Genomic DNA, 13,184 nt, shown 5'->3' on the forward strand with positions numbered 1-13,184 from the left:
AATACTTAATCATAATAATCAGGAAGCAGGAAAACAAGCAAAAACATGATTCGTTCTGAATTTCCAAAACTGTTTCTTTACGATCCAGCTCGGTCCTTCATAACTTTCCTTAATTTGCATATTTCGGACAAACAAACATGATCCACGCCCACATCATAGTTTCTGCTCGTGTGCTCTCCTTGGAATTAAAGAGCTGAATTTACTTCAGTATATCCAAGTTTAATCCTGACCTAACCAATTTACTCTTTCCTACTTAACTGGGTTGCAAAATCTCACAACTCTACATTGCATCATGTGCCAGCACTAATCAACAAATAGTGTATTTTGGTTCCTCCTGCAGCTCCAGTCCTCCTTCTGGGCCCAGGAGGAGAGGAGTTCTTTTTGATCCAACCCTCTTTTAATCACACTGAAAAGAGCTTTGTCTCGCTTCCCTGCCCAGTGAAACAAACAGGTGTTTCTCTTCACTGGCTGTTTCTTCTTTGTGGGAGGACTTGTTTCCTCCTGCTCTCCTCTGATAGCAGCTGCCTCTGCAGTAAGTGGGACAGCTGAATCGACAGCAGCTGAAACATGCAAATAAACCAGGTGCCACAGACTGTAACAATCAGGATTCTGTTGTTTTTTTGCGATGTTTACGACATTGTGACTTGGTTGGCTGGCCAGTGATTGCTACAAATCTATGAGAGATAAAAAAATATATATATACTTATATATTTTAAAGCTTACACACAGTTGTTATTCAAATGTTGTTAGGATTGTTCACTAAACTGTCCATTTAGGTGATACAATGTAGAAACTGTGACCCTTGATATGTTTTTAAAACTTTTTATGTAGCAACTATTTAAAATGAGCAGTTACTATTACAATGTCATCTGTGAACAAGGCTCCAACTTGTCTTTGCATAACTTGCAAGATGCAGATGCAACTCTGGCATAACAGATAAGACTTTTATGTTGCAGATTCCGACATAAAGCATTATATTTCACCATTAATTTGTAAATAGTGACATGTAAACACATATACAGTTTTGTATGTTTTTGTATGTGACATAAAAGTATGTTTATTGGCATCTTTTACATTTTACTGACATAAGATAACAACAAACAGGAACAGCAGCCTTAAATTTCTCAACTCAAATGCTTGGGCCTGTTTTGACTACAGCTGATTAGTAGTTAGACTTGAAATGCCACTTTGGAGAATTAGTAACTGATTGGACATTTGACAGAATACAAATGAACACCAATTTCTTATGAACGTGACTTCCTCTCTGGTATCAAACTGCACACATTGGAAGAGTAAAGGATGCTGTAGAAATATACAGTTTTATCTGCCGTTCCTGTCCAGTCAGCAAAGTCCTCCTCATTGTCAAACTATCAGGGTTACTACGTCCCCACTGTGACCATGAAGTACAGCAGGTTTCCAGGACTTTTCCATGATGATCCTCGATAAAGTCAAAGCGCTCCCATGAGTGAAAAATACTATACTAAGTCAAGTCTGTCTCTCCATGTGAATTGACCTGAAACATAATAATGCCAAGTGAGACAAGTTATACATTACTTCTTAAAATCTCTAATATTCTTAAACGTCAGTTTGTTTTCAAATTCTCAAAAGCTTAAAATATCTTCAACTCACCAAATAAACAGTAAATCTCTATCTAACTATAAAGGCACTCTCTCGGACCTGGGAATAATCATACTGTGGAACAGAGAAGGAAGAACACAAGAGTCATTTAACAGTTTATACAAAAATATATTATATCATAATTCAAATATTCCAAATCTGCACTTACATTCAGACCTCTGGGGGATTGGACAGGCTCCAGTCCCTTACAGCAGAGTATTGAAAAAGGCCTCTCTTTAGTCTTTGCATGTTCTTTGAAACACAGACTGAAAACTTTAGCAGGCAGGTAGACATCCCAGTCACCTGCATGCTCCGTTATTAGATCACCTACCATCCTGTTGGGCAGCAGATATGACACAAGTTAAAAGGGGGACCAGGGAGATCCCTAAATGCAGTAACAGAAGAGTAATATGAGAATTAATATCGTCTGAAATTCCGAGTCTTTTGCAAATACGACATTGATACAAGACAACGTGTCATTGTCTTGCCTTCAATCTGATAGGCAGTCTCAATTTGGCAATCATCAGGACAAAAAGAAGGAGAAGACTGAGAACCATCTTCAGTGTAAAGTGATAATAACTTGTGTAAATAGAAAGGAAAGAAAGGGAAAATGTTGCAAACAGCAGTAAATCCAAAACCTGTAACACAAGTAAAGACCTGTCAATCAGCTGCTGTGTGATCAGATCCGCAGTGCCTGTCTGCTGATGATAGATGACCAGAGCGACAGTGACCTTCAGCTGATCTTTCAGTTCTTTGTTGATCTACCATGAGGATACAGAAACATCCATGGGAGACATGACCTTATTATAAAACAAAATGTGCACTGTGTAGTGAGATAAAGCATCTGTAATGTAGTGGAATTTCTCATGTTTCTCTCTTCAGCATCTTTTTTTTTTTTTTAAAAAAAGAAGCTTAAACTTGTTGCTTGGGTTTTCTGTTTGTGCTCTGTTCGTCTAGTAATGTACTGGCAGTGAAGGTAACATCTTTAGCTCTTTATAACAATGTGAGCAGTTTAATTGACAGTACGCTCACTTTTTGGACAATGTCATGAGGGAGTCTGGAGAGGATCCTGATGGGGTATCCAAAATGGGCGATGATGTCCACGATGTGCTTCGCCACAACTGAAGGGAGGCAGGACTGCATGGGCACAGCTTCAACCCACTTGGAGAAGTAGTCAGTCACAGTCAAAATGTATTTGTGTTCATTCAATGTTTTGGGCAGCGGCCCTCTGATATCCAGACCAAGCCACTCCCACGGCTCTTTCACCTGCCACAGAAATTAAATGCGATTGCAGTAATTATCCCACAACTGTTGGTTGCAAGATAGTCAGGAATTAAGAAAAAGGTAAATCATGCTGTAACTTACCTCAATTACTTTTTCAGGATCTTCACTTTCTCGCTGTGAAAATCACAGAGGAGCACTTGATTAAAAGTACTTCAATAATAAAAGACAATATTGTTGTTTAAAATCATGATGACTACTTACACTGACATTATCATCTGGAGCCCACTGAATATCCTGTTAGTACATGTAAAAAATAACACAAATACAGGACAATGAACAAATTGGATATAAACATGAAATAATAATATTTGATAATAAACCACTATAATGAAAGTACAGTTCTGACAACAAAATGCGTTTGATTTGCTATAATTAATTCCAAAAATAAACAAAAATAATGAGATCACTTATGAAAATATATATAATACAACTTACCTGTGGTACACAGTAGTCTCCATGGAAGAAATGTGGGAATGAGTCAATCTTCATCAGACCTTCATCTACTATAATCCTCCATCTGTCAGGATTTGTTGGGTCTTTGTCTCTGAACATGAAACCAGAAATGGAAACAAACAAACAAACAAACAAAAAAAAACCAGTGTGAATATAATGCAAAACCCTTAATGAAGGAAATTTGGTTTGAACTTGCGTGTGAACACACAAATAATCACAAAAACACATGAATAAATTATATATCACTGAACACACTTATGCTACTCAAAATTAGGATATTGGGATATTTTAGTCTTTCAATTTATAATGATTATTTTGTGTTTTGTAAATATCTTTGGTCCCCAAAAAATGAATAGAAATGCATATATGCAACCACATGATGTCCTCAACTAATTTTAAATAGTGTATTCAAACACTTGTTTTTCAGAAAGGGTCTTTCAGTCACCCTTGTACAGTAGAAATCATATGTAGTGGTTGGTTCCCTTTTCTGCTTTTTTTTGCTTCCCATTCATGTATTAACTGCAAAATAATTATTTTTCAACATAACTCTTCTTATTTTATAAACATATATTTTCATAATATAATCTTATTTTTAAGGACAATGTAACACTTGTAACTTGTTCAAAAAAGAAAAAACAATCTACTTCCTGTTTAAACCGGGACGCGCATGCGCAGTGTACACAAACCGTCATGTGATACACGTTTTCAGGTGTGTTTTGGACGATTATTTGTAAAAACTGCTAAAACGCCCGTCTGGACATATATATTTTGATTTTATTTTAAAGCCCCTGTTTGAACGATAGCCGTGTCAGGGCAGCATTTCAGGAAGAAATGTCCATCGTGACTGAAGAAGCCGAAGAGCTGCTGGTCAGCATGGTTCAAGAGAGGCCAGCTCTGTACGACATCAGGGAGAAACACTATGCCAACAGAGCGAAGAAAACCGAGCTGTGGGGGGAAATACAAAATAAACTCGGGATACCAGGTGAGATTTATTAACGTTACTCAACCACCGACCCTCTGTGTGGCTGTCGTGCTGCTTTTCATGCCAGTGAAGGGAAGCTGCTCCCACTTCCAGTACAGAGCTAGCTAGCTGTTGCTAACAGGCAAACACACGGAGCGTTTACACCGACTCTGACACTGACATGACTCTGACTGTCGCCAGTAAACACTGTTGCTATCACATGATTTGGAGATGCTGCTCGGTTGACGTGTGGTTATTATGACCTCCAGAAAAAGAGCTGAAGAAGAGGTGGGACTCTCTACGGACTCAGTACACCCGCTACAAGAAGTTTGCAGAGCCAGGGAGCCGTGGAGCGATAACGACCGGGAGGCAGCAGTGGATCCTGAGCCATCTGCACTTCTTAGAGCCCCACAGAAAAACAAAGGAGGCCAACTCTAACTGTCTTACTGTCAGTGTAAGTAGAGTGAGCAGCACTGAATTTACTGCTGCTGTCTTTTTCTTTTGTTTAATATCAATTTCAGTATGACTGGATACAAAACACAGTGCACACATGCCAGCTCCATGAGGAAACCGACCAGTGCTCCTATAATGTATTACTACACTGTAACAACAGTATAAAGCTATGACATGACAATAATGTGATTGTCAGCTTCAATTATTGTCCTGGAGCCACATTAATTCGATTTTCTAGGAACAACACCATCACAGGGATATCAAATCACAGCACTCATCAACTTTAAACGAAACATGTCTTGTCTTGTGATCATAACTCGTCTACAGCGCCGGCCTTGCTGGACATGGAAAGAAAACTCATCGTATCCCTCAACTTTCTCCCTCTTTTACAGGAAACTTCAACTATTCTTTATGATTCAACCTCAGACGGCATCAGCTACATCAAAACTGAGGTGCCTTCCAGCCCTGGCAGCGAGACCCAGTGCAGCAGCCCCACATATGACGACTGCACATCGGAAACAGATATGAAGCCATGCGCTCCCATTGAGGAGTCAAGCATCTCTGACCCGGAGTACACACCCACACCCATCAGGGAGGAGCCGTGGCCTAGCACTTCCAGAGAGTCCAGGCCTCCAGCTAAGCGCAGCAAGAAACAGCCGGAGGAGTCCCCTAGTGAAGAGTCAAAGAACTTATTACGTGTCATCAGTAAAACTCTGGAGACTTTGGCGTCTAAGGATGACAACAACGATGACATCTCGGCATACTGCAAAAATCTAGAACGCAAGATGCGGAAATTGCCACCACACATTCTCCCACATTTCCAGCATGAGGTGGACACTTGTCTCTACAGATACCTAATTATTACTTCTTATAATCATACAGGACAAACATCAGGGGCTCACTTATCTCAGCATCCAATATGATGTTGAGTCCAATAAATGTTGAGATTCCCCACTGATATCATGATGAAATAAACTGGTCACTTGCTTTTTATACTACATTAACCCCGAAGCATTCTTGGAATTGCTGAATAACTTTTGTTTGTTTTTAAGCAACAGTATTCATCTTTTTATCATTTAAAAAGGTCTACTAATGTATCCAAATGTTAATACAACCTCAGTTCTTCGAATACTGTGCAGCTATCTCATTTTATTGTACACAGCACACTAAATAAAAGCTGTAAATCTTTTTTTTTTCCTGTGACATTTATATTATATGTAATGACTTATTCTTACTATCGATTTTGTTTCACCTTGGACTGTAGTAATAGCTCTTTTTATTATTTTTTTTTAAATCCCACGTGACATAATGGTGGTACAGCGAGTATCAAATAAAAACAGGTGGGTGAAGACAGCACCAAAACATAACATACCCAGCAGGCTCTTCTGTCTGGCTGGGCTCTTTGTTCTGGACGCTTTGCTTCGATGTAGCAGGAGTGGTCACTGGAGACGGTGCTGGACTCTTCTGTGAGGCTTTAGCACCAGGTGGCTGGATTCACAATACAGGGAAACAACAGATACTGTTCAGAAGTTTGCACAAGAGCTTGACAAATAACAGAATTTATGTTCATGTCCTTGATTTTTAACCCCAATCCAAAGAAAAGACCCATTTTAGCAAACAATGTTTTTTTTTAATTTCAGATAAACTGACCTTCTAGATTGCTAAAATGACCACAAATGAATTACAGAATTTTAACAGATAAATGACAACATAGTGCTCTCACCTTGTTCCTTTTACTTCTGGGGTTTACAGAAACCTACATCAGAGGGACAATGACAGTTATTGCATGATAGATCTTTTTTGTAGAGAATTCAAAGCTTTTACTGTCTTGTACTGAAACTGAATCTGTCCCACTATGAGGCAGGTGGTATTTTATACTGAGCAGCCAGACACAAACCTTTCCTTTCTGTGTGTCGGCAGAGGTTAAAAATATGGTGGGAACAGCATCGTCCCGAAGTTTCACACATTTGCCTGTTCTGTCAATGTACTGTTCCTCAAAATGACTGCTGCACAGCACTGAGAAGCGGGTTGGCGTCCAGTCTTTCCATTTCATGTTTGCAAGCCATTTCTTGAGTCTTCGAGGATTGTACAGTGGAAACCTATTGCAGCACACATATCATTAGAACAGTACAAACGTTGTTGAGTGTCAGTATTTCCTGTGTGAAGGAAACAACACTGAACTCCATTTAAAAGTCAATAACTTTTAATTCTCACAATGTACTTATGCTAAAATATTTTTAAAGCCATTTTCTGAAATGCTTTTATATTTGGTTATTGTTACGTGTGAAACAAAGTTGTGCATTCTCAGTATTTAATATTTTCTTTGTTTCTCTCCAGTTATCATTATTAATTCTAAAGAGGGTAAATAATAATACCGAAATCAACATATATGTTCATTATTACTAATCTGACGATTATTTTCACAACTAAATGATTGATAGTTACAGGAAAAAGCAGCAAATTGAGAATCTGAAACAATAATCGGTAAATTTCATTGGAAATGTACTTAGGAGGATTAATAGGGTTTGAAAGTAATGTTAACTTAACCGCAGATTTAATCATTGTTTTGACTCAGCTGAATTAAACTTTCTAAAGCTATATCCTTTCTCAAAATCTGTTACTTAAGACGTTGAGACAACCTGAAAAAACTCAATATTAGGCACAGAAAACAGAGAAGTGGCTTCATGTTTACGTTAGCTAATGTTAGCTTGACTTATCACAAATGTATAAGCTGATTTTTAAGCCTGTTTTCGACTGACAAAAGCCAATACTCACTTAAAAAACTTCCCATCGGGGTCGCTGGAGTTTTCGCAGTTGTAGGCACATTTATATCTCCCCATATCCCCCACAAATTAATTCAACTCGCTACCAAACAAAGTGATATATCTAGTGTAGTTTGAGCGACCATTTAGTTAGCAAAAATACATGGCCAACATCCGGTCACAAATTTCAAAATAATAGCCTCACGACAAGTCGAAAGTTTGAAGATCGTTTAAATAATCTATACACAATTCAGCATCGTATAGAAATATTTATATGGTTTCAATTAAATTGCTCAAAAGTAAATATCAAACAGCATTTGTTCACTGTATTCAATGGTTCGAACATGTTTCCGCCATCATCCTAAAAAAATATTACTAACTTGACGCAGACGTGCCACTAACGGATGTTGTTTTTTCTTCTTCGTGGTGTTTTAAATGTATAATGCTCTACAGCGCCCCCCCCCCTTCGGATGGACGATAGAAGCGTCGTCTGTCTTTTTGTGTGTGTACCTTTTATACATTTGTACACAGGTGATTTCATTGTCTTTTACAGAAAATAGAAATAATGACAAGGAAAAATGTGCAAAATTTGGTTGATGAGAAATATTGCCATACAAATATAGATTTTTTTCCTCGACTTGTATCAAACCCACTGAGAATTGAACACAAAATTAATCAAAGTGTACTTAAAAATATCAATGTTTATTTGACATCTGAAAGTGTGATATGACTAGTGCAAAATGGCTCCATGTGTCCGACAGCTCAGTTGCTTTTTGTTTTCCACTCGACCCTCCACTCATCCCAGTCCAGTAGAGTTCGTTTCAGGTCCCATCCTGCAGCTTCCACACCTGGAAATCATACATGTACAATGGTTATTGGTAAAAACTACAAAAGATAAAGCTGATGATTTGTAGTTTAAAACAGTAATTGTGTGCGATAACCTTTGAGGAATGGACTGAAAATTTTGTCCATCAACTTGTGACTCTCATGCACCATATCCCAGTGACCTATAAAAGAAAATAATGGTGTGCATTGTGTAAAAAAGAGAAAGCACCTGTATTAACATTAAGTAATGAAATGAAGGGAGGTATAGGCTTACTTTGCCGTTCTCTTGACATGCTGCTGAGCCACACAGCTTGGCACAACGCTCTGATTTCATCATGAACTGATGCTTCTGGTCCCAAACAAACACATACGCATCCTGAGGAAGACATCTGTGTTCATGTAAAACATTCAAGTATGTTATATAGTTTGTAAACACATGACAGATGACATACCATTGCGTAATCCTAATAGGAAAGGCATGTTGTTGTTCTTCAGAGCCAAACTGAGTTCGTCTGGGCTACAAAACAAAGAAACTACATTATCAACTACGTTTGACTTTTATGGTGTGTAATTCTTTATCATATAAGCAAAACGGTCAAATAAATTACCTTTGTACAACCTCCTGCAGCCTCACTCCAAGTTTGATTGGCACTTGTTTCCTAAACTCTGGAGAAAATGAGTCAAATCCATCATTTCGAATGCACAAAATTAACATGTTACAATTGCAACTTAAGCGCTGCTAGTATCGAATACAAGAAACGGTCAGCAAATCCACAATTCTCACCGAAGAAAACTGGTTCCCTTTGATTGGCCTCTACTGGGCTCAGGATCCGACTGTCTGTCAGGTACTGCTGCAGTACAATCGAAAGTCGTGCCTCGTTGAAGGTTTCCATGACAACTGAACGCACGGCCTTGTAGTTGGCAAAGAGGTGAAGTGTGGTGAAGAGGAAGAAGAGGCTCAGAGTCAGTCTGAGGGGCAGACAGAGACAGGGTAAGGGAGTTAGGTGATGTAACAGACACAGCAGACTCTTCAAAGTCCCTGCGTAAGATTGTTATTGCAATTTGAATACTTTCTATATTAAAATACTTACATTGGATTATCAGTGACGAGGGGGATGAGCACCAAACTGACCAGCAGTCCAGCTAGATTCACTAAAGTCTCCTGTGGTAGATAACAGACATGCAGATGAGACTAGATTAAAAGTCCCTCTTTTCAGCACATATTGCACGTATCTATTAAGAATTATTCGCAATTTAAACTCAGAAATCTGCAGCGCGAAATACAAGTCACAGGTCACTCAAGATCAATAAAAGCACCTGACTGCCATCTTTGGCTGAGATGTCAGCCATGTTATCCCTGCGAGCCTGATGAACAGTCAGAGCAGCTCTGGTCGCACCGCCGGCCACTCCAACAATGGACTGGAGTAGACAAAGACACACAGTAGTAAGAAACAGCCCATTCAACAGTGGATGAATAAATGAGGTGAGAGGAAATATCCATGCAGTCTGATTATCAGGCGATTTAGCCCAGTGGTTTCTGACCTTTTTGGCTTGTGAGCCATTAGAATGAGGCACTCTTATAGACCCTCATCATAGGTTGCAAATGTCAGTGGCTGGTCACCAGAGTGATTAATTTTTTCTGCTCCAACACTGTTTATTCTCAACCTGTCAAAAGTCCTGACCTTGATGTTAGGAATCACTACTTCAAGCCTCTAATTTAAGCTTCTGGGTTTGTTGAGACTGGCAGATGACAACACATTTGTTGGTAGATGGTAAATTCACGGTTCAGTTACTTACCAGAGTTTTCGATTTTTGTCACATTTCGACTTAACTTGTTCATCGTGTTTTTGTTTACCTTGAATATTCCTGCAGTACAAACAATCAGGGTGAAGAAAGCAGGGAAGTAAGGAGCCAAGATTTCCATGAACATGGCAAAGTCGTTGAGAACATCAGCAAAAAGTCTGGGAATAAATTGAAAGTACGGACTTAAATACATTATATTGGCTCATGATCATGACGAGTGACTTTTTAAAAGAAAAAAGTACTGCTTGTACACCATGTATACCTCCATTTTTTGGCCTCAGAGTCCAGTTTACTCCTAGAAGGAGAACACAAAAACAACAACAACCATGAAGAAGGAGGAGCACAAATAAATGTAAGCATCGAATGTGTCACATAGACAGGAGCCCACCCTTTCCGCCAAGCGAAGAGGATTCTTCCCATCATGCCTGTTCCATCTACAGGGAAAAACACGAGTTTGCAAGTTGCACCCACCATGCAAAAGTCATGTAAATGTATGGCATATTTTAAGGCATCACCTCTTAGTAACCAGGTGATCGTGGCTGCAGCTACTGTTGCCTCTTGGTTTCCAACACCGACACCTTTGAGAGAGGCCTGAGTGGCAAGAGTCCCTGACAGAGAGCTGGAGAAAGCCTGAGAGAGAGAGAGAGAGGATGAAAGTCTCAATCTGATGGTGATGATTAAAAAAAAAAAATGGTGCATGATTTACTGTACCTGCATAGTATCCCAAAACTGGTACTGCAGGTAATCGCTGCTGACACTCTCTGGATATCCTTGAGGCAGAAAGACACTCTGAAATAAAATGTTAAAATGTGAGTCTGGAGGGGAGAGTTTGTGTTTGAACAGTCTATGCAGCCGCGTGGAAACGTTTTAGATCCTTACTTTAAACACTCCCACGATAGATTTTCCTCTTGATTCACTTTGGCCCCCATCTCTTCTCCTCTCCATCACGCCACCCTTTCCAAAATACTTCCAGGATCCTGCACTGCCATATCTCTCTGTGGCCAGAACCACACCTCTGTCTCCCTCCATTTAGGCTGAAAGGAGCGAAAACACAGAGATTCACATTAAACAAACAAACTGATCAATAATGTCTCAAGACCACTGCAATATTTTTAATCAAAGTAGATTTTTGGCACATTATACCATAAAACTGAACGCTGCCGACGTGTCGATTCGTCCTGTGGTGTTTTTCTTTTCAGTACTTCCGTGTTTTTTTCCGCCCTCAAAGTTTGGCGGTTTCTGATTGGTCGGTTCGGAGTTTAAGGCGGAGCTTTGATTAACATGGCAACCAACGACCAATAAACGGAGAGACGGGAGGAGCATTCTAATAGTACTGCCATAACAAGGTTTACTGTACAAGAAACTATAGTCATTTATGGCTACAGCTAGGTCTATATATATTTCTAGAAACAATATTGTGATATATGTATGGCACTTCAAACAGAGATACAACAGCAGCATTAAAGTGTCAAATCGAATATGGATAATATGAATAAAGATCTAAATTAACATACATACTGCATGCATTTGCAAAATAGCACAGAAAGTACAGCTGAGGCTCATGGGGGTGTATGTAATTATTTGGTCACAAAAAAAAAACAGTGGATAAGCTTAAATGATGGACTGATGGTTGTGTTTTTATTTAATTTTGTGGGATCACCAAATGGATTTCAACTTATCTCCTGGGCACCACAAATGTCGGATTTGATCCCTGAAATAAAACTCATCGCAGTCATAAACACTCATCCCCTGAGAAATGTTGTTTTACAAAATCAAATGGAAATCCATCCAGTAGTCTGGTGTAAAGTAGTGGACTGAACGACTGACTAACTGATGTTCCCATGCCAGTAGTATTGCTAAAAAAAAAACAATACCAACAAAATACAACAAACACTGTCTCTTTTAGGCTTCACCAGCCAGCTTACACAGTAAAGATTTGCTGCATATTACAAACTTATTGCGCTCAATCTTTTTGCATATAAGACTGTTGTGATATCCAATGTGAATCCAACTGTGCTGATTGAACAGGATAGTGGGATCTGACAGGAAAGGAATAGAGAACTGCAACTCTGGTCCATAAGGAAGAAGCTGTTCCTGAATGTGGATGTGGGAAGGATAGGAATGATTTATGATATCGTGCTGATCAGACTGCTGGCATAGAATAGAATTACTTTATTGATCCCAGGCTGGGAAATTATTTAAATTCCCCATCAAGAATCAAGGATCTGCCTTGACTGAATTTGTGAACCTCTTGGAGCCTCCTGTTGTTTAAGCCAATGCATTTAGGTGTAAAATCTCTCCAGTCTTGCCTTCGTCAGTCCCTGTACCTGTCATTACCCTGTGAAAATGACCAAACTTTATTATTACTTTGAAGCACCGCCAGCAATTTGCTGATGCAAAACAAAGCCAGGATGTTGTTACTATATTTAGAGCAAATGAATCATAACAAAAGTAGGAAACTTGTGCTCTAACTTGTCTGACAGGATTATAATAATTAGTATGATGCAGACACAACTGTCTCGCAGCTGGACGAAAAAGACACAGCAGATCCCTCCCATGTTCTTTCACACAGCTGTCTCAGAGGCTGGCAGAGGCGATGGCGTCAGCTGTGAAAAAATGCGGTCAGGTAGTCATCAATCTCTGAGCCACCGGGGAGTAAATATTTCTTATCTCTGGGTCATAGAGCAGATGGATGGCAGCAGACTAGAAAAATAATATGAATGGTAAGAAGTTTGAACATCTACACCCAGAGAGAAAAGAGCATGTAAGTGGTAAAGCAGAAAGATAACGTGAAAACACAAGATCTGTTTACTTCTCCAAGGTGAATTTAGAAAAAAAGGCAAGACTGGAATCCGTGGCTGTTTCACCCCCAAGGCAAGACGAGTGCTGACACACCTTTCCCATGTCCTCTGGAATGCTGTATGGGAAAGAAGAACAGGAGCAGTTCAGACACTTTACTGCAAGTGAAACTGTGACTAACAAGGAGAGAGGAAGCCGCCGCTGCGAACACAAGGGAGCAGAATATG

General features: G+C 39.4%; 3 protein-coding genes across 5 annotated transcripts; 1 reads left to right on the forward strand and 2 right to left on the reverse strand.

The window, feature by feature from the left end:
- Positions 1–933: 933 nt before the first annotated feature.
- On the reverse strand, positions 934–7,785 carry zgc:153292 (uncharacterized protein LOC100003014 homolog). Its single transcript, XM_037087963.1, has 12 exons — positions 7,544–7,785; positions 6,666–6,867; positions 6,492–6,524; positions 6,141–6,256; positions 3,337–3,445; positions 3,103–3,135; positions 2,983–3,015; positions 2,650–2,883; positions 2,275–2,378; positions 1,787–1,952; positions 1,630–1,692; positions 934–1,513 (listed from the first exon to the last, which is right to left on the reverse strand). Exons 1-11 carry the CDS (start codon positions 7,606–7,608, stop codon positions 1,648–1,650), a joined length of 1,140 nt encoding a protein of 379 aa, XP_036943858.1. The 5' UTR covers positions 7,609–7,785; the 3' UTR covers positions 934–1,513; positions 1,630–1,647.
- LOC119013435 (transcription factor Adf-1-like) lies at positions 4,013–5,957 on the forward strand. The gene is made up of 3 exons (XM_037087964.1): positions 4,013–4,336; positions 4,585–4,769; positions 5,161–5,957. Exons 1-3 carry the CDS (start codon positions 4,186–4,188, stop codon positions 5,689–5,691), a joined length of 867 nt encoding a protein of 288 aa, XP_036943859.1. The 5' UTR covers positions 4,013–4,185; the 3' UTR covers positions 5,692–5,957.
- Positions 7,786–8,211: 426 nt separating the features above from the next.
- On the reverse strand, positions 8,212–11,521 carry rusf1 (RUS family member 1). 3 transcript variants are annotated; one of them, XM_037087960.1, is made up of 15 exons: positions 11,302–11,521; positions 11,038–11,192; positions 10,870–10,947; positions 10,674–10,788; positions 10,547–10,592; positions 10,421–10,453; positions 10,211–10,316; positions 9,673–9,774; positions 9,447–9,517; positions 9,140–9,324; positions 8,964–9,021; positions 8,808–8,872; positions 8,630–8,731; positions 8,472–8,537; positions 8,293–8,378 (listed from the first exon to the last, which is right to left on the reverse strand). In XM_037087960.1, the coding sequence occupies exons 2-15, from the start codon at positions 11,185–11,187 to the stop codon at positions 8,293–8,295; spliced, it is 1,263 nt and encodes a 420-aa protein (XP_036943855.1). In that variant the 5' UTR covers positions 11,188–11,192; positions 11,302–11,521. The 3 variants fall into 3 exon arrangements, with proteins under 3 accessions (XP_036943856.1, XP_036943857.1, XP_036943855.1); XM_037087961.1 differs by lacking the exon at positions 11,302–11,521 and having other exon boundaries at positions 8,212–8,378; positions 11,038–11,187; XM_037087962.1 differs by lacking the exons at positions 8,472–8,537; positions 11,302–11,521 and having other exon boundaries at positions 8,212–8,378; positions 11,038–11,187.
- Between the last annotated feature and the right edge of the window lie 1,663 nt (positions 11,522–13,184).

Source organism: Acanthopagrus latus, chromosome 23, assembly GCF_904848185.1.
Source record: "Acanthopagrus latus isolate v.2019 chromosome 23, fAcaLat1.1, whole genome shotgun sequence".
Classification (NCBI taxonomy): Eukaryota; Metazoa; Chordata; class Actinopteri; order Spariformes; family Sparidae; genus Acanthopagrus; species Acanthopagrus latus.

Excerpts from the sequence above, each read along its gene's own strand:
- zgc:153292 (XM_037087963.1), bottom strand. The coding sequence starts at position 7,608 with ATGGGGAGATATAAATGTGCCTACAACTGCGAAAACTCCAGCGACCCC. Across the intron at positions 1,953-2,274 it reads ACACAGCAGCTGATTGACAG|GATGGTAGGTGATCTAATAA; the intron begins GTCTTTACTTGT and ends GCTGCCCAACAG. Across the intron at positions 1,693-1,786 it reads AATCCCCCAGAGGTCTGAAT|TATGATTATTCCCAGGTCCG; the intron begins GTAAGTGCAGAT and ends TCTGTTCCACAG.
- rusf1 (XM_037087961.1), bottom strand. The coding sequence starts at position 11,187 with ATGGAGGGAGACAGAGGTGTGGTTCTGGCCACAGAGAGATATGGCAGT. Across the intron at positions 10,454-10,546 it reads CTCTTCGCTTGGCGGAAAGG|GAGTAAACTGGACTCTGAGG; the intron begins GTGGGCTCCTGT and ends TTCTCCTTCTAG. Across the intron at positions 9,022-9,139 it reads AAGGGAACCAGTTTTCTTCG|AGTTTAGGAAACAAGTGCCA; the intron begins GTGAGAATTGTG and ends CATTTTCTCCAG.
- LOC119013435 (XM_037087964.1), top strand. The coding sequence starts at position 4,186 with ATGTCCATCGTGACTGAAGAAGCCGAAGAGCTGCTGGTCAGCATGGTT. Across the intron at positions 4,337-4,584 it reads AAATAAACTCGGGATACCAG|AAAAAGAGCTGAAGAAGAGG; the intron begins GTGAGATTTATT and ends TATGACCTCCAG. Across the intron at positions 4,770-5,160 it reads CTAACTGTCTTACTGTCAGT|GAAACTTCAACTATTCTTTA; the intron begins GTAAGTAGAGTG and ends CCTCTTTTACAG.